The sequence below is a fragment of the Mchenga conophoros genome, linkage group LG14 (assembly GCF_057382185.1).
Source record: "Mchenga conophoros isolate Kocher_MC1m ecotype Shallow Benthic linkage group LG14, M_conophoros_male_GT1.1, whole genome shotgun sequence".
Taxonomy (NCBI): Eukaryota; Metazoa; Chordata; class Actinopteri; order Cichliformes; family Cichlidae; genus Mchenga; species Mchenga conophoros.
The window spans coordinates 688295-715356 of record NC_140539.1 but is presented as its reverse complement, the minus strand read 5'-3'; the positions used below and the strand labels follow the sequence as shown (position 1 = coordinate 715356).

Sequence of the window (27062 nt, the reverse complement as noted above, 5' to 3'; positions counted from 1 at the left end):
TTCCTACAGTCAGGTTTCTGACAAAGAGGCGGAGAAGGTCAGGGTTAGTTGTAGTAAACCTGCTAGGGGGCAGGTTAGCTTCACGGAGTGTGTCGTCATAGTAACTCGCTCAGAATTAATCTAAACTCGCTTTGTGAAACCGAAAACCCAGAGTTTTCGTTAACTCAGGGTATACTTACTCAGATTTTGCTCTAAACCGGCTTCCTGAAATAGGGCCCAGGTCTTTAAATCCAGATTGAAAACCTATTTTTATTCCCTGGCTTTTAACTCTGTAGGAAACTGACACCTTCTTATTTATTTTATTGTATGTAATGATTTTATGGTATTTTTAATTTGGTTGTTGTTTTGATCTGTGTTGTTCAGCACTTTGGTCTGCCTGGTGTGTTCTTAAAGTGCTATACAAATAAACGATGATGATGATGATGATGATGATGATGATGAAACCTGGATATAGCCCGGTGAACACACATCAACACTAGTTTTGGAATGGGTAAAGTGGGCTAACATTAGGAGGCTTCAGGAAATGCTTTCCTAAAGTCTCAGCCTATGCTTCAACGTTGGGTCCCTTTTATTATGTCTGACTGTGCTGTGCAGGCTTCTAGAGTTACGTAGTTAAATTAAGAGTAAATTACAAGTGAAACTATAAAATGCATTTTCTTATCAAATGGAAGTGTGGATGCTGATAGCTGAATGTTAAGTTAAAAATGTTAAATGAGCTGGAAAATACAGAATTTTTCACCTGAAAACAAAAGTGCAGAACTGTTGAAAGCTGACATTTACACAGAAGAAGTTGAAAAGTACAGGGTGGGCCATTTATATGGATACACCGTAATAACATGGGAATGGTTGGTGATATTAAAGTCCTGTTTGTGGCACATTAGTATCCACGCCTCCCGCTGAACGCGTAGCGCTACTTTGAAGTTTGTTTTTCGCGCTACTTCGTACGGCACTACGTTGCCTGGCGGACGGACATGTGACCAACATACCACTCTTGAACCCCGATCCTTCCGCCAGGCAATGTAGTGCCGTACAACAGCGGAACAAACAAAACAAATCGTCTTACGATATCACAAAAATCATAGACAATCCATAGAAAAGCCGCACCTGACTAAAAGCCGCAGGGTTCAAAGCTTGTGCAAAAAGTAGCGGCTTATAGCCCGACAATTACGGTAAATGAATACTGAATTTATTTATTTTTTAATTCCTTAAAAAAATTTGACTGGCATAGTCTGAGTGTTTCAGAAACTGCTGACGTAATAGAACTAAACCACACAAACATCTGTGGGGTTCAAAGAGAATGGTATGAAAAAGAGAAAGGTCTACAGAAAAACATGTCTGAATGCACAACATGTTGACTGCAGACTGAAGCAGATGGGCTGCATCAGTTTTCCTGACAAGTTAACATGCTTGTCATAAATTTGCAACAATGCTTTGCATTCACTGCCTCATATTAAAAAAATCCCAACTTACTTTTTCATGAGGAATGTGTTGAAGAGCTTCTGTTTCTTGATGAACAGGGCAATCCGTCGGTTTAGGTAGACAAACAAAGCCCCACCAAAACCACTGATAATACTGCAGAAAAAGAGAAAGAAGTTAATGCCTTGAAGACATTAAGAAATATGATTTTTATATTGAGGGACTAAATCTTGTTCTGCGGTTTTGCAGAACCTCTGCCCATCTTCACATCAGAGAAACTGCCTGGATGAGATCTTTTAATTCTTAAACTAAACTAATCACTTGTTTTTCCAACCACGGGAATTGAGAATTATAGCTGCTATCAACTTCAACATAAGCTATTGCTTAGCTACTCCATAACCAATGGCTAAACAACACACCAATAAACACATCAAATGCCATTCTGAGTTTGTTCTATTAATTTAACCATTACACTGTCCAAACCATGAATCAGTACATGGGATACAAAACACACAAATGCACAGACTGCACAAACATACCAAACTACAAACCAACAGAATGCTGCACCAATTATCACACCAAATTGCGACATCAACCCACTGAATCAAACTGCAGTCAGCAGAAGGTTTCACCCCATGCTCACCCTATCCTTTTCCTCATCAAACACCAGGCGAGGTGAACAGGTGAGTGCACCCACATGTACTGCGTAATACCCACCCATGAGTCATGCCTCACAACAGTTTACCCATACAGTGACACCCAAAAACCAACCACCCAAAAAAGAAACATGTTTCATGAAATATTAACATATATACATATAACATTTGATAACTTTCAATGTTATATTGTGAATAAAATATTGATTTGAGATTTGCTAATAATTGTATTTCATTTTCATGTGTATTATACACAATTCACAATTAGAAAATGTAAGTTTTTAAAATTCAGTTTATATATTTTTGGAAAAACTAATACGTTGTGTGATTTTTTTTTTCTTCATATGGGTTCAAATTCAGGTCATAAATATTTTGTACCTGTAAATCAGACTGTGCACTTATGAACTGAAATGTAAAACAAAATATCTAAAAGTTTTATCTTTGTGCATAACACTTCACGTTTTATGCACAAGTTCCTGACTTGACTGTGTTTGGCCTTACTGAGCTTCAGACAGCAACAGTGCTTCCTGGGCACAGATAAGCATTACTTTATGGTTTGGGAATCAACTGATTTTTTTGTAACCGGTTAAAACTGTTATAAATAGATATTAACCACATTGAAATCCATGTTAAAATGTAAAACAGTAATGGTTAAAGTATTTAGAAAGAATCTGTAATTATTGCCAAAGGAGTACAATGTGTTTAATACATTTAAAAGTGCATTTGCTTTATGTGTGGTTCATTTTTAATTTAGTAAGGTTGTTATCGTGTTTTATTGTGAAGAACTGTGTAATAGGAAGCGAGTATGTTTGTGATGGAAGTAGGACTGAGAGAAGTTGTGACAGAAAGTACAAGAAGTTTGCAAGTGTATATATAACCTTGACTATCTGATTGACGGTCTTTGTTGATGTGCACATTTGTAAACTGGCTGTAAGAAGCTGGGGATGTTTCTGCTCCTAATCCACCACGCAGCTGCACACTTTCTTCCTTCCTTTTTCTTTCCTGCCCTGTTTGTTTCTTTAGCTGTCAGAATATTTGTGTGAAGGCCAAGAAAGATACCAAACGGATTTACTTTACCAAGTGGATCATCACAGCCTTGCTGTATTGGTCCATTTCAACATTTGTTATTATTATTTTATTTTATTGTATTTTATTAAGTTATTACAGATGGGACAGACATGACCGGGGAATAGGACAGGGAGAGAGAAAGAGAGGGAGGCTAAGGAAAAAACAGAGGGGAAGAGGGACAGTGAGAGAGGACACTTTAAAAAAATCACCCGGATCACCGGTTGAGAGAAAAAAAATGAAAAAAGAGAAACAAACAAAAAGAGAGCAACATATTAAACACAACACTACTGCAACCCACTTAGCACTTAACCTAGCTAAGCGTAAATAACAGTAAATACTGAATTTTCAAAGTTTTTTGTGCAGCAGTCAAGACGGACAGCTCACAGTGTGCTGTGAGGTAGCAGCCAAGAAAGATGTAGTTTGTGTCTGTGAACACCTGTGTGGATCAGCACGGTTGTATTCAAAAAGTTTCTCCATGTAACGATGTGCTAGTGGGGAGCCATAGCCCTGTCCCCCAGGGCATGAAACAGGCATGGAGGGACATCTGTGCCAGCCTCCTGGGAAGAGCTTAGGAGAGCCTCAGACGAGGGGTCACTCAGCAGCCACGGAGCAGAGGCCAGAGGGGGTTGCAGTGGCCTGCCCGCGGGATCCACCGGCAGCCAGCTGTGCCAGAGTGGACTGAGCCCCCCACCCACGGTTGGAGCCTGACCGAGCCACGGGCGCCAGGCCGGGAGTGTGCCCCCATACCTTGGAGAGTCTGAGGTGTTGCCAGAGGGGCGGAGTCTAAGACCCGACCTGACATATAGACACAGACACAAACTTGCATGCACACATATACAATTACTCAGCACTCACCCAACGTAAAGACAAATGGACATTGTCACACAATCACACTCCACAAACAGCCTCTATACAAGGTACCCTCGCCCCTAGAAGGGGAATCCACACCTAGACCCAGGAGATGTTACCCTTTTGTCACAGTCCAGAGTTTCTGGTGCGAGAGAAGAATGGATGACTGGTGAGACGCCAAGAGAGACTGAAGAGGAGTGATAGTGATCCCCTGCTTTTCACTGTGGATTCCCTGGAGCCCTAATCCCTGCACGCTTGTATATAGCACTTAGTCACTGTCACACACTTCACCTGGTGTTTGTGAATAAAACCCTCTGTTCTTCCTTTGAGCAAGTAGTCCTGCGTTTGAGTCCCCCCAATGACCGTAACACCTTTTCCCTGCGGTGGAGACATTGGACATGGCAAGTAGCCCCTCCCTGTATGCTGTATCACTGTATGCTGATCACTCTGCATTCAACACATAACTGTTTCCCTACAGAAAACATGCCTCTGAAAACATGTGACTACAGAGCCTATGCATGCAGGAATATTAAACGTCTAAAATTAGTCTTAGTTTTGAGTTGAAAAGATCCACAGGAACCACATTTGGACTATAAATAGCCCGTATACTGAGGTCTTACTGATGTCACACTAAACGTATAAATATAAAGTGTCTGAGCGACCCAGGATCCCTGAGCAGTTATGGACTAATATTATAATATATATTTTGTATTGCCGTCCCTCGTTATCCCTGCTTGTATGTGTGTGTATGTGTTTCTGCGGGCGCCTTCAGGCCTGGTGGGTGTGGCCCTGCTGGCGGACTGGCCATACCCGAAGCCACACACCTGCTGCTGATCAGGCCTCGTCGGGGGAGCTACTTAAGAGAGTCTTGGAGCTCCCACCGACACGGGATCATTTCGTGAGACTTCCCGTCAGTTCTTCAGCTGGTCTGTTTGTGAGTGTGAGCTTGCCAAGTGAACTGAGGGTGCTAACTACTGCCTCTATTTTCCCAGGACGGATTGCTGGATGAGAGGGCAGCAGTCACAGAGTGCACTGGCACGAGGGAGCAGACACATGAGCACAAACACTGGGAGAAGACACGGAGTGGAAGTCGGGAGCACACGGGGATGTGTTATTGTTGTGTATCAGTTCCATCACTGTAAATAAACGCACTGCTTGTACATAGAGCACCGCGCCTGGGTCCTCCTTCCCCACACCCCCCACGGTTTGCCATGCCAAACTGTGACATAAAGTATAATAGACATGAAAAAAGGTCAAAGCCTGGCATTACAAAACAAAGCCTTCAGTCCAAATTTACTTATAAAAGATGTCACTTCAACATCACTTTACGCTCTCCCCTCACCCCCAAAGAGTCAGCAGGAAATGGCTGCCCTCTCTGAGACTTGTTCTTCAGAAGGTTTCTTCCTGTTAAAAGGACGTTTTTTCTTCCCACTCTTGCCAAGCACTTGCTCGCAGCAGGTCATCTGATTGCTGGGGTTTTCTCTCTGTTAATGTAGGGTCTCTACCTCATAATATAAAGCACTTTGAGGTGACTGTTGTTGTGAATACATAAATAAAACTGAATCAAACCTACTTAAGTAGTGCTCCTTAATAATATCAGAATATATGCGGCAATCATAATATGTTGGAATATCTTTCAGAACAAATGGCTTTTAAATGACTGCTAAAAACCTCAGTCAACAAAAAGTATTTCATATGCACATCTTTTTCCTGATGCTTAGCTGATGAGTTGGAACTAGTGGGTATTTTTCAATTTTACTATTTTTAAAGCAAATTTTTGCATTTCAAGTTTAGAGATGGAAACTTACCCAAGCAAAGCGAAGGCAGGCATCTCCTTGAGGTCAAAGGGAAAGTCTACCTGGAAATGGGTTCTAAAAAGGGCTGTGACGGTCTCTGGTGCAAGAGAAAGCAAAACCAAGAGGACAAGCTAGTGTATCACTGAATAGTCATCAAAACTTCGAGGTGCAAGTATCCAAACTTTAGCAATAACATTAGGTATTACAGATGTTGAATAACTGATGGAAAATGGAGAGTAAAGCTAGTTTCAGGCTGAGCATTGTGAACAGCTCTTTCTGATGCAACAGGCATGTGGTGTATGTCTTGTCCCAAAAACAAATTAGGTAATCTATCATTTGTTAGGTGAATGCATAAAAAATGATCCTGCTGAAGTTTATTGAGAAAGTACTGAGCAAACCTCAAAACCTAGCCATGTTTGATCATACTACACAAATAATGGGGGAAGAACACTAGAAACTGAAACTTGCAGCTCCACTGTGATTCATTTTGCTGCGTTTACTTTGACTTGTCTCTTAAATATACCATCATACACTTATTCTTCTCATACACTTATTCTTCTTTTTTATACTAAGTTAATATACTGTGTTGTGTTGTTTGTTACGTTGTGATGTGTCATATCGTGTCGTGTTGTGTTATATGTAGTGCCGACGTAGGACAGTTTTTCCAATTTCATTGTACTACTGTACTATGTATGACTGTGCAATGACAATAAAGAGTTATCTTATCTTATCTTAATATACAAATCACAGCTACATGTATTAGTAACGTGGAGACACATCTTCATTTGTTTATGCGTTCTGTGTTCAGGGTCTGGTGATTTACTTTTTAAATTGACATTTTTAAAGAGACTACATCTGTCAAATTAGGAATTCATAAGTCCCAACAAGCTTTGAGTCCACATTTTCCTGAATTCATAACTGCAAACAGCCTGCAATTTCATTCAACATAAATTAGCGCTGTTGTATCTATGAAAGCAGTAAGGTTTCATTTAATGATCAATGCTGTTTTTAGTATTAAAAGGTGTGACATTGTGAATTCCTTAAAACACCTGGTAAAAACATCTGGCCACACAGTCATACCTTCGTCTTTGTACCACACAGCCAATACCCTGAAAAAGAAGGCAGCGATGGTGACGGAAAAAAACCCTCTCCAATAGCTCCTCACAGCAAAGAATGTGAATGTTACTTCAATACTGAAGAGCACACCTGAAACACACAAACAACGCAAGGCATGAGCATTGGAACTGACTTTTAAAATATTCTGAAACTTACACTGACTTTTCAAAAACCCGTCTTGCACTTGTGCTGAAGAACAATATTTTCTTTTGTCTGTTGAATTTGCTAGCCAGCATCTTCACTCAGATCTCAGTGTCATTTACTTCCAGCTCATCTTGGATAGATTTGCTCATGGCGAGCTGTATATATACATGACTTAACAAGAGAGGCTCAAAAAAATCTTGAACTTGAAGAAATTGGCACTGATACATAGGCGTGAAAAAAGAAACCCTCAATTACAAGATAGCTTGTGAAACATTACTGAAACTGCTCCACAGATTTCAGCAACATAAAGCTTATCATATTACATGTTATATATTACACTGCTCAACTTAAAGCCTTAACAGTGTTTGCAGATTTAGCTTACTTCGGAGTGTTACCACGTCACATTTGATGAACCTCACCTCCTACGGGCGCAGCAAGAACGCAGCCTACTCCCACAGCACAGGCTGCTGCTAGCATCTCTCTGTACCTGGACTCATTCTGAAATCACACGGAAGTGATTACATTTCAGCTTTAGAATAAATAGATGTGGAATACAGAAATAAATAACCTACTCACCATTTAGGCAATATTGGATAGATTAGACTACATTAAATTAGCTACAATTACAATGTAACCGTAAGAAGGTGGAAGACCATTTTAAGTGTTTACTATGAATAGCGGTAATTCTCTGCTCAAAGATATGCTGTATGAAATTGTATCTTCTTTCGCTTTGAAGGTAAAAAGGTTCGAAAAATTAAATTGTAAAATATGATAATACTAATAATAATTCTTTATTTAAAAGGGACAATGGAGTGTAACATAGTCCAAGTATAAAACATGAAACTGATGCACACAAGTTTATAGCCATAGTATGTTATACTTTCTTACCCCCACACAATGAAGCTTTTTTGGCACATCTGTTTGTCATGATCCTGGCTTTTCTCCCAGCTATTTTGAAATTGCTCTTGTTTTTAGTCTGGATATACTTTTGCCTAGTTTATGTTTTCATTTTGATATTGTTAGTTATCAACTTTTTCTTGTCCTCCTATTTCTCTCAGGTCTAGTCTGTGTTTGTGTTTTCTCCTGTGTTTAGTCAGTTTTGTCATTGTGGTTTTACTAAATTTGTCAGAATCTCGTGGTGTTCCAGAGAAGGCATTGGAGCTGATCAACACTGGTAGATTCATTTATTCTTCAAAGAGCATGCAAATTATAGCTAAAATCTTCACCAAACCATAGATTGCTTCTGAATCAGTTTTCAGCTTATACACAGACTATGTTTCCTCAATCATCATCAGAAATTCATCACGACTTTGGAAGCTACACTTCTGCTTGTATTCTTTGATATTGTGCGCACAGTATGAAATAGATATGAAATGCTTTTGTATTTAGCCACTGTATACACTGACCGATGAATCAAGTCAAGTCAAAGTATATTTACATACCATGTTTTTAAACAACAAAAGGTTACACAAAGTATTCTTTAAATAGAAACAGTCACTAAAGCCAGTCTACGGAGGCCAGCATAGCTGCAATATGATCACACTGCTTATTTCCCGTGAAAAAGCGAGCTTCTGCATTTTGATCGACTTGGAGGTGACGAGGTAAAGATTGAGCAGAGCCAGCATGTAAAGAATTACAATCATCGAGATGAGAGCAAATGAAAGTCTGAATTACTGTCTCTAAGCCATGTGGTTGGAGGCAGGCCTTCACCCTGCTGAGGAGACTCAGTTGAAAGAAACTTGTCTTAACAACAGAGCTGATCTGTTTATTAAATTTTAAAGCACAGTCAAAAGTCACACCAAGCACTGTCATACCCGTCAAATGGGTTGGGATGCCCAAATAAAATAATTTCTCTCCATAAGTTTCTCTCCAACCATAATTGTACATCTCTGAGACAGTTCACTAGTGCCTGAATAGAAATATGACTGTTGGTATTTTATAGGCAAAAATATGTGTAGGACATTTGCAAAGCATTAAAAAAAAATAAAATCAACAGTGGATGAATTCAATAAAACATGAGAAAGAAAAAGATGTAAGACTCACCTCATAGATTCCTCGAAACACAGGCAACTTGCAGAGGAGAGCGCCACACAAGCTGGCGATGTGTACAAAGGGAGCCTGACAGAAGGAAAAAATAAAGGCATAAAACAGGTTCTCTAGCTGCTGTTTGACGGTCTGTCAACAGTTACACATACACATGTTGCGGTTTTTATGCCAGTTGCAGAATATGAGAAGTGATCTCAGGTGAAAATCTAATTTAAATTTAAATTTCATATAAGCACAATGGTGTTCCAGCACTTTGCTTCGATTTACTCTGTGTGGGTTTCTGAGGACCAGATGTGGTCCGAGTGTAAGCCTGTCTTCTGAGGGATCTTTACTCTTTATTTGGATATCTTAAAGCTGTCATTCCATATTAAAAGGGCTGTCTCTTCGTGGTGGTGTCTTAATGCTGTGACTCACTGAAAACGTGCAAGTCAGCAACAGTAGAATGTGGATCAAAACGTCAATTTTTTTTTCTTTTTGCCTGTCCCGTTTGGTTCTTTTGCATCAGAATTATTGTCTAAAGGCGAAGAAAGATGCCCAATGGATTTACTTTACCAAATGGACCATCCCAGCCTTGCCGTAATGGTCCATTTGATTCACCTTTTATGGTTTATTTTATAATTTTTTTTTCACTTGCTAGATACGGGACAGACTTGAATGAGGAAAAGAAAAGGGAGAAAGGAAGAGGGGGAAAAACAGCGGGGAAGAGGGACGGGGATAAAGGGCAAAAAACAAAAACTAAATAAGCAGACAAAAAAAATCCATCTATCAATCACCTGGATCACCTGTTGAGAAAGAAAAAGAAAACAAGCAGAAGAAAACGAGAGCAATACAATGAACAACATCACGATGATCTATGGGAATATGACAGTAAATACTAAATATTAAACATTATTGTGCAGCACATAAGATCAACAGAACACAGTGTGCTTTGAGGTAGGAGCCAAAAAGGGTGTAGTTTGTGGGTGTGATCACCCGTGTGTACACCTGTGAGCATGGACGCGCTTGTTTTTAAAAGGTTCCTTCATGTAATGATCTGCTAGAGGGTGTGGAGGGGCCACAGCCCCGTCCTCCAGGGCATGAAGCAGGTATGGAGGAGATCAGAACTCCAGACATCCAGAGGCCCCCAGAACACAAGAGACCAAGGAAGACCAACAGAGGGGCAGCCGCGCCACTGTCCCAGAAAGAGCTGAGGAGAGTCCCAGATGAGAGCTCACTCAGCAGCCGCGGAGCAGAAGCCAGGGGGAGTTGCAGTGACGCGCCCGTGAGCTCCGCCGGCAGCCAGCCGTGCCTGAGTGACCGAGCCCCAGGCCGAGAGGCCGAGGGCACCCCACCTCCGAAGTGGCCCGAGCGAGCCCCAGGCTCCAGGCCCCGATAAGCGGCCGCCAAGGAGTGAGCCGGTGTGTACCCGGACGCCCACCCCCAGACACAAAGAACCACCAACGCACCGATGTCTGAGGGAGTCCGCCACTGGCAGGGGAAGTGGTGGTGGGTGGAGATAGGCCTCCAAACCTTGGAGGGCCTGAGATGTCCCCAGAGAGGTGACGTATGATACCCAACCTGACATATAGACACAGACATACAGGCACACACAGACACAAACATCCATTCCTCCCTCATGCTCTCATATGCACTTACTCCACACTCAACCAACGTGGAGACAGACATAAAGAGACGCTGTACACACGATCACACTCCCCAAGCGTACTCTACGAACCGGGTCTAGGTACCCTTGCCCCTGGAGGGGGGAACTGCACCCAGACCCAGGTGGTGTTACCCTTTTCCCTGCGGTGGGGGGAGGCAGACCGCCCTGACTCCGCAGCAGCAGGGAGGCCCCACACTCCAGACTGCAGTCGGACGGCCAACTCCTCCTCCTAGCCCCCCCGCTCCAGCAGGTCGCAGAGAATGGGGGTGAGAGAAGACTCCAAACCTCCCTCCACCCGCTCATTGTAGTGTTGATGCATGTGTGTTCTAAGGTGCATTTAAAACCCAGGAGGGCATGGAGCTACCTGCCAGAGAGCAGCAGGTAAGCGCATGGTCCCTCCTGCTAGCCCTCAATGTCTACGTGTATTTAACCTTGAGAGGTGGGCAACGACGCCAGGGGTGAGGGTGTACACCCTGATGGTAATTTGGACTCCGTGTATCGTGCCCACCCCCAAGATCCTATATGTATGTGTAATGAGAGTGTGAGTAATGTGAATGTCTAAGTTGTGGGATAACATTGAGACAGAGGCAGCCAGAAGGGGACAGAGGGGGGATGCCTCCCCTGCACCGTGGTGACACACCTTTACTCCAAGGCCTGCATGTGTGGGTGATTGTCGTGGAGCGGGAAGAGGGAGGCAGCTGGAGATGGGGAGGGAAGGAAGGGAGGGGCAAGTGACCCCTCCCTGGGGCCAGCTTCAATTTTGTTGAAAATCATAAATAAATGGGATTTTGCCCCTCAAAAACTCACTGATAAAGACATGTAGCTCTTAGAATGTTAGATCCTTCAAACTACTGAGTAATTATTCCCAATTTGATGGTTTGGATGGTGACTGCAGACAGACACAGAAAATGGACGCCTACCCACAGCAACATACAACAGTACATGAAGACATTTAAAGAGTGTGCAGCTGATTTGTGTGTATGCATCTATTTTACCTCTTTGCCAAGGGGCATACCACTACCCAAGGCAAAAGCGAGACTGATGACTTTAGCCACGAAGGTCCTGAAGGTGAGATATTCTTTCAGTAATACTCCTCGTAGAATGGTCTTCATTTCCGAAATCCCTGAACCTGTAGGGGACAACAACGGACTCTTACAGCTGGCTGATTGTCAAAACTTTCTGTTAGACCCCAAAAGATTATTGTTTACATTACAATGAACAACAATGGACAAGATTTACAGATGTTATTTTAATGGAAAAAGTACTAGACATCACACATGATGCCAGGTGTCTCTTGAAAATGAATCTCAATGAGATTTTTACTTGAATAAAAAATGTATGTGTGCAGTTTGTCGCACAATGAGTTGCTAGCTAGTCTTTTAGCTAGATTTAGGTTACATCAAGTATAGCAGAGATGAATTTGAATTTAAGGTGATGATGCTTAGAGTCACTGAAATCCAACTTTATACCAAACCATATGTCTTGTATAAAAATAGTGGAAGCAGTACAGTGTCAGTGTAGGGGAAGGACATGAGCCAAGATCCTGTTGAATTCAATTGTGTACATCCACAAAAAGCAGCAGTTCAGCTGTACACTAATACAATCTGAAGCTTACATTAGAAATTATTGACAATTGTGATTCCTTTTCATATGCCGAGACACTACATAGATCCCAGTGTGCCTGCACCTGTTGAATCCCACTTTAACCACTGAATTTTCTTATTTTGTTGTGCAGGTGTGGAGGCAAAGTTACCCGCCACCATGTGGCCAACTGAAAATTATTTTTTTATTTCTTACATATCAAACTAACCACAGTCAATGGAAGTAGAATTTAGCTTTGAATAGTATTTGTATTCTTATATAGTAGTATTGTTTCATCAGTATATTAATATAGCACAAGGTTCAGTTACCTTGTACAAAAATGGTTAGTAGAATTATCCTTCAAAGAGATACTTTTACTTTTTTCCTTTGAGTACATTTGAGATCAAGTACTCTTTCACTTTTACTTGAGAAATGAACTTTTTTCAGTAGTTGAGTATTTTTTTTTTTACATTTTGGTGTCTGTGCTTCTGCATAAGTAAAGAAAGTGTGTACTTTTGCCACATCTGTTTACATACCAGCAGCCTGTGGGGAGACGATCTGGGTGAAGCCGGCAGAAAACACGATGAGAGCAACAGAATAGCCGACCCAGCCCAGGTACTGCAGGAACCCATTACTGTCCAGTCTGCCATATACCCACTTCTGTCCTGTGGACACACAAACCACACAGACCAGGCCCAATGTGTAAAACCATCCTCACAGATTTACAGTGCAGTTACAGACCTATACAACAAAACAGGAACTGGCAGGTCGAGGTTAGTTTCCCTTTCTGAAAGTATAAAACACGCAGCCGGAGAAATGTGTTTGAATTTCTCAACCTGTGAGATTTGACATTTCTGATGAATTTCAAAGGTTCAGGTGTCTAATTTCAACTTTCTGGTTTGCACAGTTTGCTTACTTATTTTTCCTCCTCCCTGGTCCCCTTTGCTCTCATTACTTACTTACTTCTTTACACCAAACTTTTTCCTTTTTACACTGTTAAATACCTCTTTCATTCCTGTCTACTGTACCTTCTAGTTTTTATCCCTTGGAGAACCTTTAACACACAAAAAAGAGTTACTGAGCTTGATTTGCTTTTTTGAATAAAACACACTGGTAACTTTCTTAAACTGAGTTCTAATAACACCGTGAGAAAAATTGAGTTCAGTTTACTTAATATAGATTACCATACTAGATTTTACAGCCGAACTATAGTCTGTATTTCAGTCAATTTTGTTGGCTATGAATCTAATGTGGACAGGAAACAGTGTTTTTTTTCTTTAGCTGTGCTAGTGGGCCTGCCCTGCAGCCTCGCTTTTGCCTCCTTTGTTTACATATTTATGTAGAACTGCATCTACATGTATGTCAGACATAGATTTTGTATGGTTGGGTAGTCTAGGTATAATAATAATGGATTGCATTTATGTAGCACTTTTCAAGAAACCTCAAAGCACTTTACAATTCCACTATTCATTCACTCTCACATTCACACACTGGTAGCCACAGCTGTAGCCACAGCTGCCCTGGGGCAGACTGACAGAGGCGAGGCTGCCATATCGCGCCATCGGCCCCTCTGGCCAACACCAGTAGGCGGTAGGTGAAGTGTCTTGCCCAAGGACACAACGACCAAGACTGTCCGAACCGGCAACCTTCTGATTACAAGACGAACACCCAACTCTTGAGCCACAATCGCCCCACGTATCATAACATACATCTGCCCAACAATATTGGGGGGCTCAGACAAAGCCCCCCCTTGGACTGCTGAGTTTCTGCATTTTGATCGACTATGCCCCTCCAATGTGTGCTCTGATGTACAGAGAGAAAAAAGGAAATGCAGAAATGTATATGTCTTTTTTTTTTTTTTTTTTTTTTGGCCTGTCCCGTTTGGCTCTTTTGCCATCAGAATTGTTGTCTAAAGGCAAAGAAAGATGCCCAACGGATTTACTTTACCAAACTGACCATCCCAGCCTTGCCGTAATGGTCCATTTGATTCACCTTTTATTGTTTATTTTATTTTCACTTACTGAATACGGGACAGACTTGACTGGGGGAAAGAAGGGGAGAAAGAAAGAGGGAAAGAGAAACAGCTGAGAAGAGGGACGGGGGAGAAGGGAAAAAGACAAAAACCAACAGAATGGGCAGAGAAAAAAAAATGCATATATCAATCACCTGGATCACCTGCTGAGAAAGAAAAAAGAAAGCAAGCAGAAGAGAACAAGAGTAATAGAATAAACAACATCACAATGATATATGGGAATATGACAGTAAATACTAAATGTTAAACATTATTGTGCAGCACATAAGATCAACAGAACACAGTGTGCTTTGAGGTAGGAGCCAAAAAGGGTGTAGTTTGTGGGTGTGATCACCCGTGTGTACACCTGTGAGCATGAACGCGCTTGTTTTTTTTTTTTTTTAAAAGGTTCCTTCATGTAATAATCTGCTAGAGGGTGTGGGGGGGCCACAGCCCCGTCCTCCAGGGCATGAAGCAGGTGTGGAGGAGATCAAAACTCCAGACATCCAGAGGCCCCCAGAACACAAGAGACCAAGGAAGACCAACAGAGGGGCAGCTGCGCCACTGTCCCGGAAAGAGCTGAGGAGAGTCCCAGATGAGGGCTCACTCAGCAGCCGCGGAGCAGAAGCCAGGGGGAGTTGCAGTGACGCGCCCGTGAGCTCCGCCGGCAGCCAGCTGCGCCTGAGTGACCAAGCCCCAGGCCGAGAGGCCGGGGGCACCCCACCTCCGAAGTGGCCCGAGCGAGCCCCAGGCTCCAGGCCCCGATAAGCGGCCGCCAAGGAGTGAGCCGGTGTGTACCTGGACGCCCATCCCCGGACACAAAGAAACACCAACGCACCGATGTCTGAGGGGGTCCGCCACTGGCAGGGGAAGTGGTGGTAGGGGGAGATAGGCCTCCAAACCTTGGAGGGCCTGAGATGTCCCCAGAGAGGTGGCGCCTGACACCCAACCTGACATATAGACACAGAAATACAGGCACACACAGACACAAACATCCATTCCCACCCTCATGCTCTCATATGCACTTACTCCACACTCAACCAACGTGGAGACAGACATAAAGAGACGTTGTACACACGATCACACTCCCCAAGCGTACTCTACAAACCGGGTCTAGGTGCTCCCGCCCCTGGAGGGGGGAACTGCACCCAGACCCAGGTGGTGTTTCCCTTTTCCCTGCGGTGGGGGGAGGCAGACCGCCCCGACTCCGCAGCAGCAGGAAGGCTCCACACTCCAGACCGCAGTCGGACGGCCAACTCCTCCTCCTGGCCCCCCTGCTCCAGCAGGTCGCAGAGAACGGGGGTGAGAGAAGACTCCGAACCTCCCTCCACCCGCTCATTGTAGTGTTGATGCATGTGTGTTCTAAGGTGCATTTAAAACCCAGGAGGGCATGGAGCTACCTGCCAGAGAGCAGCAGGTAAGCGCATGGTCCCTCCTGCTAGCCCTCAATGTCTACGTGTATTTAAAATTGAGAGGTGGGCAACGATGCCAGGGGTGGGGTGTACACCCTGATGGTACTTTGGAGTCCGTGTATCGTGCCCACCCCCAAGATCCTATATGTATGTGTAATGAGAGTGTGAGTAATGTGAATGTCTAAGTTGTGGGATAAAATTGAGGCAGAGGCAGCCAGAAGGGGACAGAGGGGGGGGTAGCCTCCTCTGCACCCTGGTGACATACCCCTACTCCAAGGCCCTGCATGTGTGGGTGGTTGTGGTGGAGCGGGAAGAGGGAGGCAGCTGGAGATGGGGAGGGAAGGAAGGGAGGGGCAAGTGACCCCTCCCTGGGGCCAGCTCCCCCGCTCACCCCAGTAGGCACCCCCATACTCCGCGACCCGCCAGGGAAAGGGGGCCCAGGCCCATCCAGACCGGGCCCAGTGCAGCAGCGCCGCCCGGCCCCACAGAGCCCGGGACAGTCCACCCAACCCCACCACAGAGAAAACTGCACCCACCCCACCATCCACTCATCTTCCAGACTACATAAGACAATAAACACCCAGGCTGAGATCTTCCTCCACCTCTCCTGTATCTCCCCCTCCTGCAGAGGCAGCTCCTGAGGAGAGGAAAGCTCCTGCAAGATGTGACAATCTCCCCCACCAGTTGAAGAGCCCCCCAGGTGGCTCGACGCACCGGCGGCACCCTGCTCCAGGGCTGGGCCCCCATGCACCCACCCGCCCACAACCCCGGCAACACACCAACCAGGACCCAAGCCCCCGAGGCCCGGTCCGGGTCCCAGCCCAGAGACGGAGCGCCCCCAGAACCTCACGCCCATCCCGGACCCACCCAGGGGCAGCCAGACTACCAGGTCAGTAACCCACGTCCGTCAGCACAGACCCTCCCCTAGCCCCGCTGCACGCAGCCGCGAGGAAACAGTCACCTGAGAGCCAACAGAGCCCCTAACCGGACATGACCGCTACCCCGGGTTGAGCCCCCCAAGGAAGATGCCTCCGGGGAACCCCCCGACGCCCTAAGCCTGTCCCTACCCCCACACCAATCACAACAGTGAAGGCGGGACCAAACTATGACCCCCCCACCCCCACTAGGTGATGGAGCTGATCAAAGGAGCCCAGAGCAATTGATCTGATGTGGTGGCAGAGGCTGTATCGAGACTAATGTAATCTAATAGATAATTTCTATATTGGTTAGAATTAAGATTATTATTATTTTTCCAGTTCATGAGGACTGTTTTCTTGGCTATGCATAGGGCAGTGAAAACCATATGGGCTATATTCTTTTCTGAAGTGACATTATCTAAGCTGCCCAACAAACACACTAAGGGGGAAGTTGGAATGTTACATTTCAGACACTTCGATAAGTCTTCACATATCTCGCGCCAAAACTTCTGAACTGGTGGACAGAACCAAAGAGCGTGGATATAATTGTCCGGTGAATTGGTTTGGCAGTGTGAGCAGTTGTTGGTAGACGTAAAGCCCATCTTGAACATCCGATGACCTGTATAGTGCACTCTATGTAATATTTTGTATTGAATTAATTGAAGACTGGGATTTCTAATTAGATGAAAGGTTTTTAAGCAAATCTGAGACCAGAAGTTTAGGTCTAAGTTAACTGATAAATCCGCTTCCCATTTTGCAATAGGAAGTGATATTGATTCATCTGTTTTAGAAAGCATTCTGTATATTTTGGATAGTAATTTGGGGGGTTTAAGAGTAAGAAATTGAACCACACTTGGTGGTGTTTGTAGTTCAACTTGACCCGGTTTAAATTTCTTTTTTACTATGGATTTAATTTGTTGATATTCTAAAAATCTTTTCTTGTTGATCCCATATTGTGTAACTAGTCCGTCAAATGAAATAAATTCTGTTCCTTCTAGTATATGTTCTAAATATTTGATTCCTTTACCACTCCAATCTGAAAAGTTTATCATATTATTGTTTTGTAATATGTCAGGGTTGTTCCAGATAGGTGTACGTTTGCATGGGATTAATGAAGACGCCGTCAATTTTAGAAACTCCCACCATGCTGTCAGAGAAGAGCTGATGTTGATGCTTTTAAAGCATTCATGTCGTTGGATGTTTGAGCTGATAAATGGTAGGTCTGAGATCTCTAGATTATTGCAGAGTGCTTGTTCTACATCTAGCCAAGGTTCATCTAAGAGGGTGTGTTTTAGCCATCCTGAGATAAACTGAAGCCTGTTGGCTAAGAAGTAGTGCTGAAAGTTAGGCAGTTCTAGTCCTCCTTTATCCTTGGTCTTTTGTAGTGTTTTTAAGCTTACACGTGGGGGTTTATTTTTCCAAAGGAATTTGGACATACATGAATCTAGAGATCTGAACCAATCTTGTGGCGGTTTAGTTGGGATCATTGAGAATAAATAATTTATTTTGGTAAGACCATCATATGTCTTACCATATGTGTATATGTCAAAAAACTTGAGAGGAGATTTGGCTGAAGTGATGGGGAAAACGAAGGTCGTTACATTATGCGTGCAGGAAACCAGATTGAAGGCCAGGCCAGGTACACTGGAGGTGGAGTCAAGCTGCTCTGCCATGGCATTGGATGGTAAGGAATTGTAATACTAGAGGAATGTGATACTGAACCCCAAATTGCTCCTTTGATGCATTTGTCTGAGTGTGAGTATTACACATAGATAGAAAGAACTTACGTGTAGGAAAAGAAGCGTGTGTGTGAAACATGTTGTTTAAGGTGCTATGAGTGCTAAAGCTATATAAGAACAAAGCTTTTTACCATTTATTTGTGGTTTCTAGTTTCTCTCAAATGCTTACCCAGTCTGGCTTTGCCCTATCACAGAGCTTTTTTCCCAATGCATCTACTTGAACACAAAGTTTCCTGCCAGGCATTTGTCAAATTCCAAATTTTTTTTTATGTCAACTTGGTTTAAGATTGGTCTCCATCACTAAGAAGTAAATCTAAAACCTTTCCAATATGTGCCACATCTAATGGTTTGCTCCAGTGTCTAATTCCATTGTATATTTTTCTTAATTTATTTTGTGTTTTCACTGTCCGATTTTAAAATTCTGAATAGATTTGTATACATTTGCATACATGTGATACATGTCTATTTGATGTGAACTAGAATGTGAAAGACTTCAAATAAATTCAGCCCTTTTCCATCCTTTGACCTCACCCTTCACCACTACCTCCATCCTATCAACTCATCTTTTCCTCTCACCATCAGTTTCCTGTAGTTGTTAGATATTACCAGTGTTGGTCAAGTTACTTGAAAAAAGTAATCAGTAACTAATTACTGATTACTTCCCCCAAAAACTAATCCCATTACTTTACTGATTATTTTTAAAAGTAATTCATTACTTAGTTACTTAGTTACTTTTTAAAAACACGATTTACAACCTGAGTAGGTGATAAAGTGATAGATCTTTCAGCCCAATTCTACTTTTTCTACATAATCCATCATACAAAATGTAATCAAATGGAAAAGTCTCTTTTTAAAACTTGTTTTATCAGTTTTAATCTTTTAACTTTATGCATCAAGCAAAAATTTAATTATATGCAACATTCTCTGACTGGAAGAAATTTGTTTAACATTTAAACCTATTTTCTGCACATTCCAGCACATAATTTTTTTTAATTTTGCGTTTACACTCAGTCTTTCAAATAGATGCAAGTAAAACACAGCAGAAAATAAATAAAGTCAAAGACTCAGCGGTCCTGTTGCTCTATTTTCACCTGTAAAGCAGGAGTGGGGCAGGCGGAGGTTTACCCTGGTGCAGGTGTGCCGCGGTCAGTGGAAGAATCCGCGAGTTTCTCTGTGAGTTTCCCATTACGTCGTAGCTACTCGGTGCTTGTTGGAAGTTTAGGGTTTTTTCGCTGTAAAAAGAAGTTTTCTTCCCACGCACAACAGACACTAATGTTTTTGTCACTTTTTATGGAATCAAACTCAAAGTAAGGTCAGTACTTGCACGCTTTGAACGCTGCACGCTCATACTCTCTCCTGCACTCGATATGTGATCCATTGTTGATCTGCACACAGCTGTTGTCACTAACGTCACACTCGCTTACGTCACTGTCGTGAGACATTCTCGCAAAAAATCACGGTTTTAGTAACGCAGTAACGCAGTAACGCAGCGTTCCTATGGGAAAGTAACGGTAATCTAATTACCGTTTTTGCAATAGTAATCCCTTACTTTACTCGTTACTTGAAAAAAGTAATTGGATTACAGTAACGCATTACAAATAACGCGTTACTGCCCATCTCTGGATATTACTTACCTCCTTCCTTCCCAAAATGTGTTATTATGTTAGTGTGTAGTGATGCTGCATTTTTAAAAACAAACAAACAAAACCAACCCAGTCTCTCTGTCACCTTTTAGGAGCATGTTGATGCCCAGTTCCATTGCCCAGCTGGCTAGGCCCATGAGGATCCCCAACAGGAAGAAGAAGATCCAGTCCTCCCCGATCAATGAGATCAGGAACCTCAGCCAGCGAAATGGGCCGACTAATGGGATATCAAGAACACAGCATAATACATTAGGACTACAGCACCCAGAGATTAGTACGGGTCACTTTATTCTACATTTTCCAATAACAGCTGTGTTTCATCACAATAGCTTTTGAAATATTGAACAGCAATAAACATGTTGTTAGCCCAAAAGACCACTGCTCTGTACTCTATAGCATTTTACAAGTTAGTAAACCAGAGATGCAAAAGTTTGTAATTTATCCCACATTTCTTATCTTTGGCCCAAATATAAACAGATCCATGCCCAATAACAAAGAAGCAGATCAGATAAATCTTTAATAATTTCTCAGGTGCGTTCCTCTGGGAAATTCAGTAATTATGAATTTGTTTTGGGGCATTTTTTGTAAAAAATAAAGAAGACATTTTCAGAAGTTTATATTCCTGGTGAAAACCATTTCTCTTTATTTCTTTCTTCCCACCCTTATCGTACTTGCAGGAAAAAGACGATTGTGTGCAGTAGGGATGGGTACCGGTTCTGACAAACGGTAGTAACCAGACCGAAAAGCAGCGCACATTTCGGTGCTTTATTTCGGTGCTTTTTTTTCCTGAGCTGTGATACACTTTAGATTCTAGCCAATAATTTTACGTTTCCGAGGATAGTAGGCGGGGCCAGGTACGTACGTTCTTTTAGAGCAGAGCTACAGATTAAAAATGTCCAAGGCGAAGCTGTCAAAAGTCTGGCTGTACTTCACAGCAAAAGATGCAAACTCAGCAGCAACAAGTGCTTTAAGCTGATACTGTGATACTGTCAAAGGAGGTAACACCTCAAATCTGATGAAACACCTGGCGACGCATAGCGTTTTTTTTAAAAGCCCAGAAATGCGCCGTATTTGATAGCTTGCTGCGAGACCTCACACCGAGCACATCTACTGCGGGTGGGTTGCCTGTTATCGGACCCGGAGCAACATCCCCCAAAAACCCGAAGAGGAGAGTCCTGGCCCCTAGCCCTGCCAGTGTAGCAGAAATGATGAGGATGATGATGCAGCAGCAGCCGTTCTTCTCTGCGCGAGTAGCTTAATGTTGTTCGTGTGTAATTTACGTTGAGTAGGCTAACCACGTTATTACATTAATGCATGTAAGGTGAACTAGCAAACATCATCATAGCTACATGCGGCTGTCTTCTTGTTTGATGGCAGATACTCCCTTCACCCTGGCCAAAAAGGCTAAAATGACCAAAGAAAAAGTGGAAAACAGTTAAACATGAGAGGTTTAGGACAAAGTTTGTGTTCTCCATTCTTTAAGCACCGGTTTGAGCACCGTTTGAGCACCGGCACCGTTTCAAAAGTACCGATTTGGCACCGGTATCAGATAAAACCTAAACGATACCCATCCCTAGTGTGCAGTCACTTACTTTGCTTTCATCTCCCTGCTTCCTTTTTACACTTGAGCTTGTAGAACAAATGCCGATGTTTTAATACGCCAAATAATTGTGCTGTGGCTGACTTTTATGGCATTCAGCCTTTTCATTTAAGCATATCCAAGAATTCCCTGTCAAACATTTATTTCAAAACCTAACTTATTAGGTCCTTCATTTGCTTTTCGAAAACTGCCCTGCATCAGCTGCCGGTAATCAGAATCACAGCTACTCCCAACACTGCAAACATATTGTTCTTTCATCAAATCAAGAACTGAAGGTAATAATATGTGTGTATGTGTGTGTGTATGCTGGCTGAGTGCATTTAAATGGAAGAGCAGTCCATTAACTGTACAAGTTACTTATTTGTTAAATGTAGTCCACACCGAAGTAAAGGGCATCTTGTATCACAATCCAATTGCCCACTCTCTGGTACGTTGCCTTGATGATATTTGAAACTTTTAAAATAACTAAAACGGGGACACTGTGACAATGTCAAAGATGCAGGACACGTTAGAGGGGAAAGCTGCAGTTAAATATGTTCAGGTAAAGGGTCATTGTGAACCACACTGCACACACTGTTATCACTTTGATGTGTTTATGCCTCTGCGTGCTCTCTGAAACCTTTCCCCACTACGGAGCCCCGCAAGGGACATGGGAGAAAAGAATTACGATGAACTTTTGCGAGATCTCGCAAAAGTTGAATTCCCACAATGGCGGCTGCTACTTAGTTGCAATATTACTCTTTCTGGGTCACAAAATAAACTTTCAAGATATTTTGAGGCGTGAATGTAGCTGTGTAAACATCAAATATCTGCTCGGTTTACAAGACATCATATATTTGCAAAAGTGCTACGACGTTTTCACAAAACTTTTGCGAGATCCCGAGTTTGTTTTGCGAGGTCTTGCGGGGCTCCATACCCCACACACTGATTCTATATTATTTATCCACTATGTTACATGTTGCTTCTCAAAATTGCAGAGAAATGTAGCTCTGGTCACCTTTTTGGGCACAGCTGCATATTCTGAGTTTGCATAAATGTCTGTGTGAGTGTTGGGAGTTTGTGATATCAGCAGTGAGAGAAAGAGACAGGAGAATTGAAGACCAACTGGTTTCATAGACTGACACATGGCTACAAAGATGGAGACAATGGAAGTGAAGTGAAGAGAACACAAGTGATGAGGAGGTGCTGGGTGGGTGTCCACTGCCATATACAGGAGGGAGAATTTTGCAATAAGTGTGGAGGAGTGGAGGAAGGTGGATTAAGATGTTTGTATACAACATTATGATCTAGTGAGAGTTGGGTGCAAGTGAATAGTGAAGCTTTAAGCATTAGAAAAAGAGAAAGTAGATGACTTTGAATACCTGGGTTAAACATCCAAAGCAATGAACAATGTGGTGGCGATAAGTGAGAGAACAAAAGTGGAAAGAGTGAAGATGAAGCACTAACTAAAAGACAGGAGTCCAAGCTGAAGATGCTTAGATTCTCTTTGGGAGTGAGTAGGATGGATAGAATTAGAATTAACTACAACAGAGAGACTGCTCAGGTTGAGCAGTTTGGAGACAAGGTTAGAGACTCTAGGCTGAGATGGTCGGGCCATGCTTACAGGAAGGATAAAGGAAATATTGGACAAACATGGAGTTGCCATGCAGTAGGACGGGAGCAAGATCACAGAGGAGGTTCATAGATGCTCTGAAGGAGGACACGGATAGGGTTGGTGTGAATAGGGGCGTGGCGTGGCGTGGTTCTTAGTTGGAGCCACCTAGTCAGGGGCTCTTCGTATGGATTTTGCATGTTCTCCCCGTGTTTGCGTTGGTTCCCTTCAAGTACTCCGGCTTCCTCCCACAGTAATTGGTAATAAATGCTAATTCCTAATTGCCCCTAGGTGTGAATGGTTAGTCTGCCTGTCTATGTTTGGCCTGCGACAGACTCAGGGTACAGCCTGTCCAGGGTATACACTGCCTCTCGTCCTATGACAGCTGGGATAGGCTCCAGCCCCCCTGCGACCTTCACAAGTATAAGTGGAAGAGAATGGATGAATGGACAAGTGGAAAAATGATCACTGACAGAAATTTATCCTGAGTTCAAACTCATCTGTAGGTGACTCAGATGAATTGGGCGTGAAATCCAACTCAATCCAGGCATACTGGATTTAGACAACATCTGTATCACTAAAGCTTCACCATGATTAGGACTGTCACAGCTGTCGACTCTCAGACTAAAACTGACAGTCTATGTGTGCCTTGGAGATTCCACTTGAACATCAGAGACTTTCCAACTTGTGTTTGTTTTATGCTTCAATGCATCCCATTTAGTCCTACATAATCTCGTTACTGTAGCTACCTGACAACACCAACAGTACGGTAAGAAAGGCAGTGGATCATTTGTATGAAATGCTGCAAGGAATGCTTTTGCCATGATTGCCTGACACTGCAGATATTGTTTAGCTTCTTTATCTAACTGTTCAGTAGGATCAATGCTTCCCAAGCAACACCTAAGGCACAGGGTTTAGTTTAGAGACATCAAAGTGATTGTAGTATTACATTTTTAACGGAAAGCTAATGTTCAAACAATTTCTCTCAAGGCTTGGATTCTGAGCAATTCACGGAGTACTCTTTGTATTTTTTCTCTGAACTGGACTCACAACAAAAAGAAATGATTGCCCTGAGCTGTGCCATCGCCAAAGACTGGTTAATAATCCTTTATGTTTTTCTACCACTTAAAATCCCATATGACCATGTAATGCATATTTGATAACAATGGAATTGTTCCATACTAGAGCTGTCAGTGGGGGTTTTGGTTCAGTCTGAGCGCCATCCAGTCAGTGTGCAAATGGCCAAACTACAGTAAAACATGACCATGTTCAATGATGTTTTCAGTACTACAGGAGGCTTAGTTCAATGGTCAAAAAGCAAACCTGAACAGTTAAGTCTTGAGCCTCATTCAGTGGTAATGCCAATATTCAAATGGCAAGATACACGGTGTGGATTTCTACCATATACAAATTGCTATGGTGACTCTGCTCTCTACCGCTACAGGAATTTAGACTGTGTGAACACTTTTGTGAAAGATGAAAAGGTCCAAATTTTAATAGGGTTTAGAAAATCTGTATCACGGCACTTCTTTTCTTTAAACTAATTTTGTTCATTGTGGTGTGAATAGGCATTTGTCCATCACATGGTTAGAAATGGTAAGAAGGTTTTCTATAAAATAACGAAACGAGCACTAATTTCAGAAACAGGAATAATAACACTTGCTGCTTGTCCTTCATATTCCATGCTGGCTGTGTGGTTTGACTCTTACACTTGGCACAGCGTCCATTGTCGTGTTCCAGTGTCCGGCTTCGCTGACTGACCTTCTCCCCACTTTCCTTCAGCCGAGTAGCCTCCTCTTTGGCATACACCCCGAGCTCCTGGGTGTAGCGCCCATACATCTGCGAAAAAACACCGGCATCCATTTAGCTTTCAAAAGACAAACACATTAAACATGTCCCAAAAATGGGCGGTGTGATGTAAATCAGAATTGTGTCTTTCTTCTGACTTCTTGTCTGAATTCATTTCCATCTGCAAAAATCCATATTTGGCCCCCGTGCATAGGGGCAGTGGCGGTTTTTGATATGGGCGACATAAGCCGTTGCCCGGGGCGGTATCATGGTGGGGCGGCATCATGGGCATCGGCAAAAAAAAGTTGCTCGCACCCATGTTGCCCTGACATCATGCCAAAGCATTTTGAGCACTGCATAGGCACCGAACCGTTTTCTTTTCAATTCAATTCAATTCAATTTTATTTATATAGCGCCAAATCACAACAAAAGTCGCCTCAAGGCGCTTCATAGATACAGAGAAAAACCCAACAATCATATGACCCCCTATGAGCAAGCACTTTGGCGACAGTGGGAAGGAAAAACTCCCTTTTAACAGGAAGAAACCTCCGGCAGAACCAGGCTCAGGGAGGGGCGGCCATCTGCTGCGACCGGTTGGGGTGAGAGAAGGAAGACAGGATAAAGACATGCTGTGGAAGAGAGACAGAGGTTAATAACAGATATGATTCAATGCAGAGAGGTCTATTAATACATAGTGAGTGAGAAAGGTGACTGGAAAGGAAAAACTCAATGCATCATGGGAATCCCCCGGCAGCCTACATCTATTGCAGCATAACAAAGGGAGGATTCAGGGTCACCTGGTCCAGCCCTAACTATATGCTTTAGAAAAAAGGAAAGTTTTAAGCCTAATCTTAAAAGTAGAGATAGTGTCTGTCTCCCGAATCCAAACTGGAAGCTGGTTCCACAGAAGAGGGGCCTGAAAACTGAAGGCTCTCCCTCCCATTCTACTTTTAAATACTCTAGGAACAACAAGTAGGCCTGCAGAGCGAGAGCGGAGCGCTCTAATAGGGTGATATGGTACTACAAGGTCATTAAGATAAGATGGGGCCTGATTATTTAAGACCTTGTATGTGAGGAGCAGGATTTTGAATTCAATTCTGGATTTAACAGGAAGCCAATGAAGGGAAGCCAAAACAGGAGAAATATGCTCTCTCTTTCTAGTCCCTGTCAGGACTCTTGCTGCAGCATTTTGGATTAGCTGAAGGCTTTTCAGTGAGTTTTTTGGACATCCTGATAATAATGAATTACAGTAGTCCAGCCTGGAAGTAATAAATGCATGAACTAGTTTTTCAGCGTCACTCTGAGACAGGATATTTCTAATTTTAGAGATGTTGCACAAATGGAAGAAAGCAGTCTTACATATTTGTTTAATATGTGCGTTGAAGGACATGTCCTGGTCAAAAATGACTCCAAGGTTCCTCACAGCGTTACTGGAGGCCAAGGTAATGCCATCCAGAGTAAGAATCTGATTAGATACCATATTTCTAAGATTTTCAGGGCCGAGTACTTTTGCGGAGAGTAAAGGCACCCTCTGTTTGCGAGGTGCCCCTGCTGCTTGCCACACAGGAAGGAGAGAGCGGGGCGGCATTCTCTGGCTGGAGCGGCATCTAATAACCAGCTCACAAAACTAAACTGAAATAAACCAACAAACTAGGGCTGTCAACGTTAATGCTGTCATCATGTGTTACGCCCCACTTAATGAACGGAGTGTCGACTGGAGTGAGGGGTAACACAAAGTGAAAGGGAACACATGAACTACTGGAGAAAGAGATGTCAGTATACAAGATTTATTGCCTAAAACTACTACAGTACAAAAACACAGGGAAGCTCTTTTCTTCAGGGTCTCCAAGGCCAAAACAATAAACAAAACACCCCCTTTTAGCTAGAAATCAAAACCAAGTACTCACTAACCAAAAACAAAATACAATGGCTGAGCTCCCTGTCTAACCAAACCAGGAGAAAACAGGTGAAACAAAAATGGCAGAGAACCCCTACCTGCTTCCACAATGACAAACTAATTATCACAATAAGGGCACACCTTCGCTCA

The 27062-nt window shown here is 42.9% G+C and overlaps 1 protein-coding gene across 1 annotated transcript in view; it reads right to left on the bottom strand.

Moving 5' to 3' along the window:
- The window catches only part of LOC146559030 (chloride channel protein 2-like), a 68664-nt gene that overhangs the window by 25784 nt on the left and 15818 nt on the right, over nucleotides 1-27062 (bottom strand). The window contains exons 3-11 of the mRNA XM_085244764.1: nucleotides 24937-25066; nucleotides 20122-20253; nucleotides 12851-12979; nucleotides 11729-11862; nucleotides 9089-9163; nucleotides 7465-7543; nucleotides 6866-6991; nucleotides 5798-5882; nucleotides 1471-1572 (exon numbers count right to left, since the gene is read on the bottom strand). Coding sequence (XP_085100890.1) covers nucleotides 1471-1572; nucleotides 5798-5882; nucleotides 6866-6991; nucleotides 7465-7543; nucleotides 9089-9163; nucleotides 11729-11862; nucleotides 12851-12979; nucleotides 20122-20253; nucleotides 24937-25066 — 992 coding nt within the window. The remainder of the gene's footprint in view (nucleotides 1-1470; nucleotides 1573-5797; nucleotides 5883-6865; nucleotides 6992-7464; nucleotides 7544-9088; nucleotides 9164-11728; nucleotides 11863-12850; nucleotides 12980-20121; nucleotides 20254-24936; nucleotides 25067-27062) is intronic.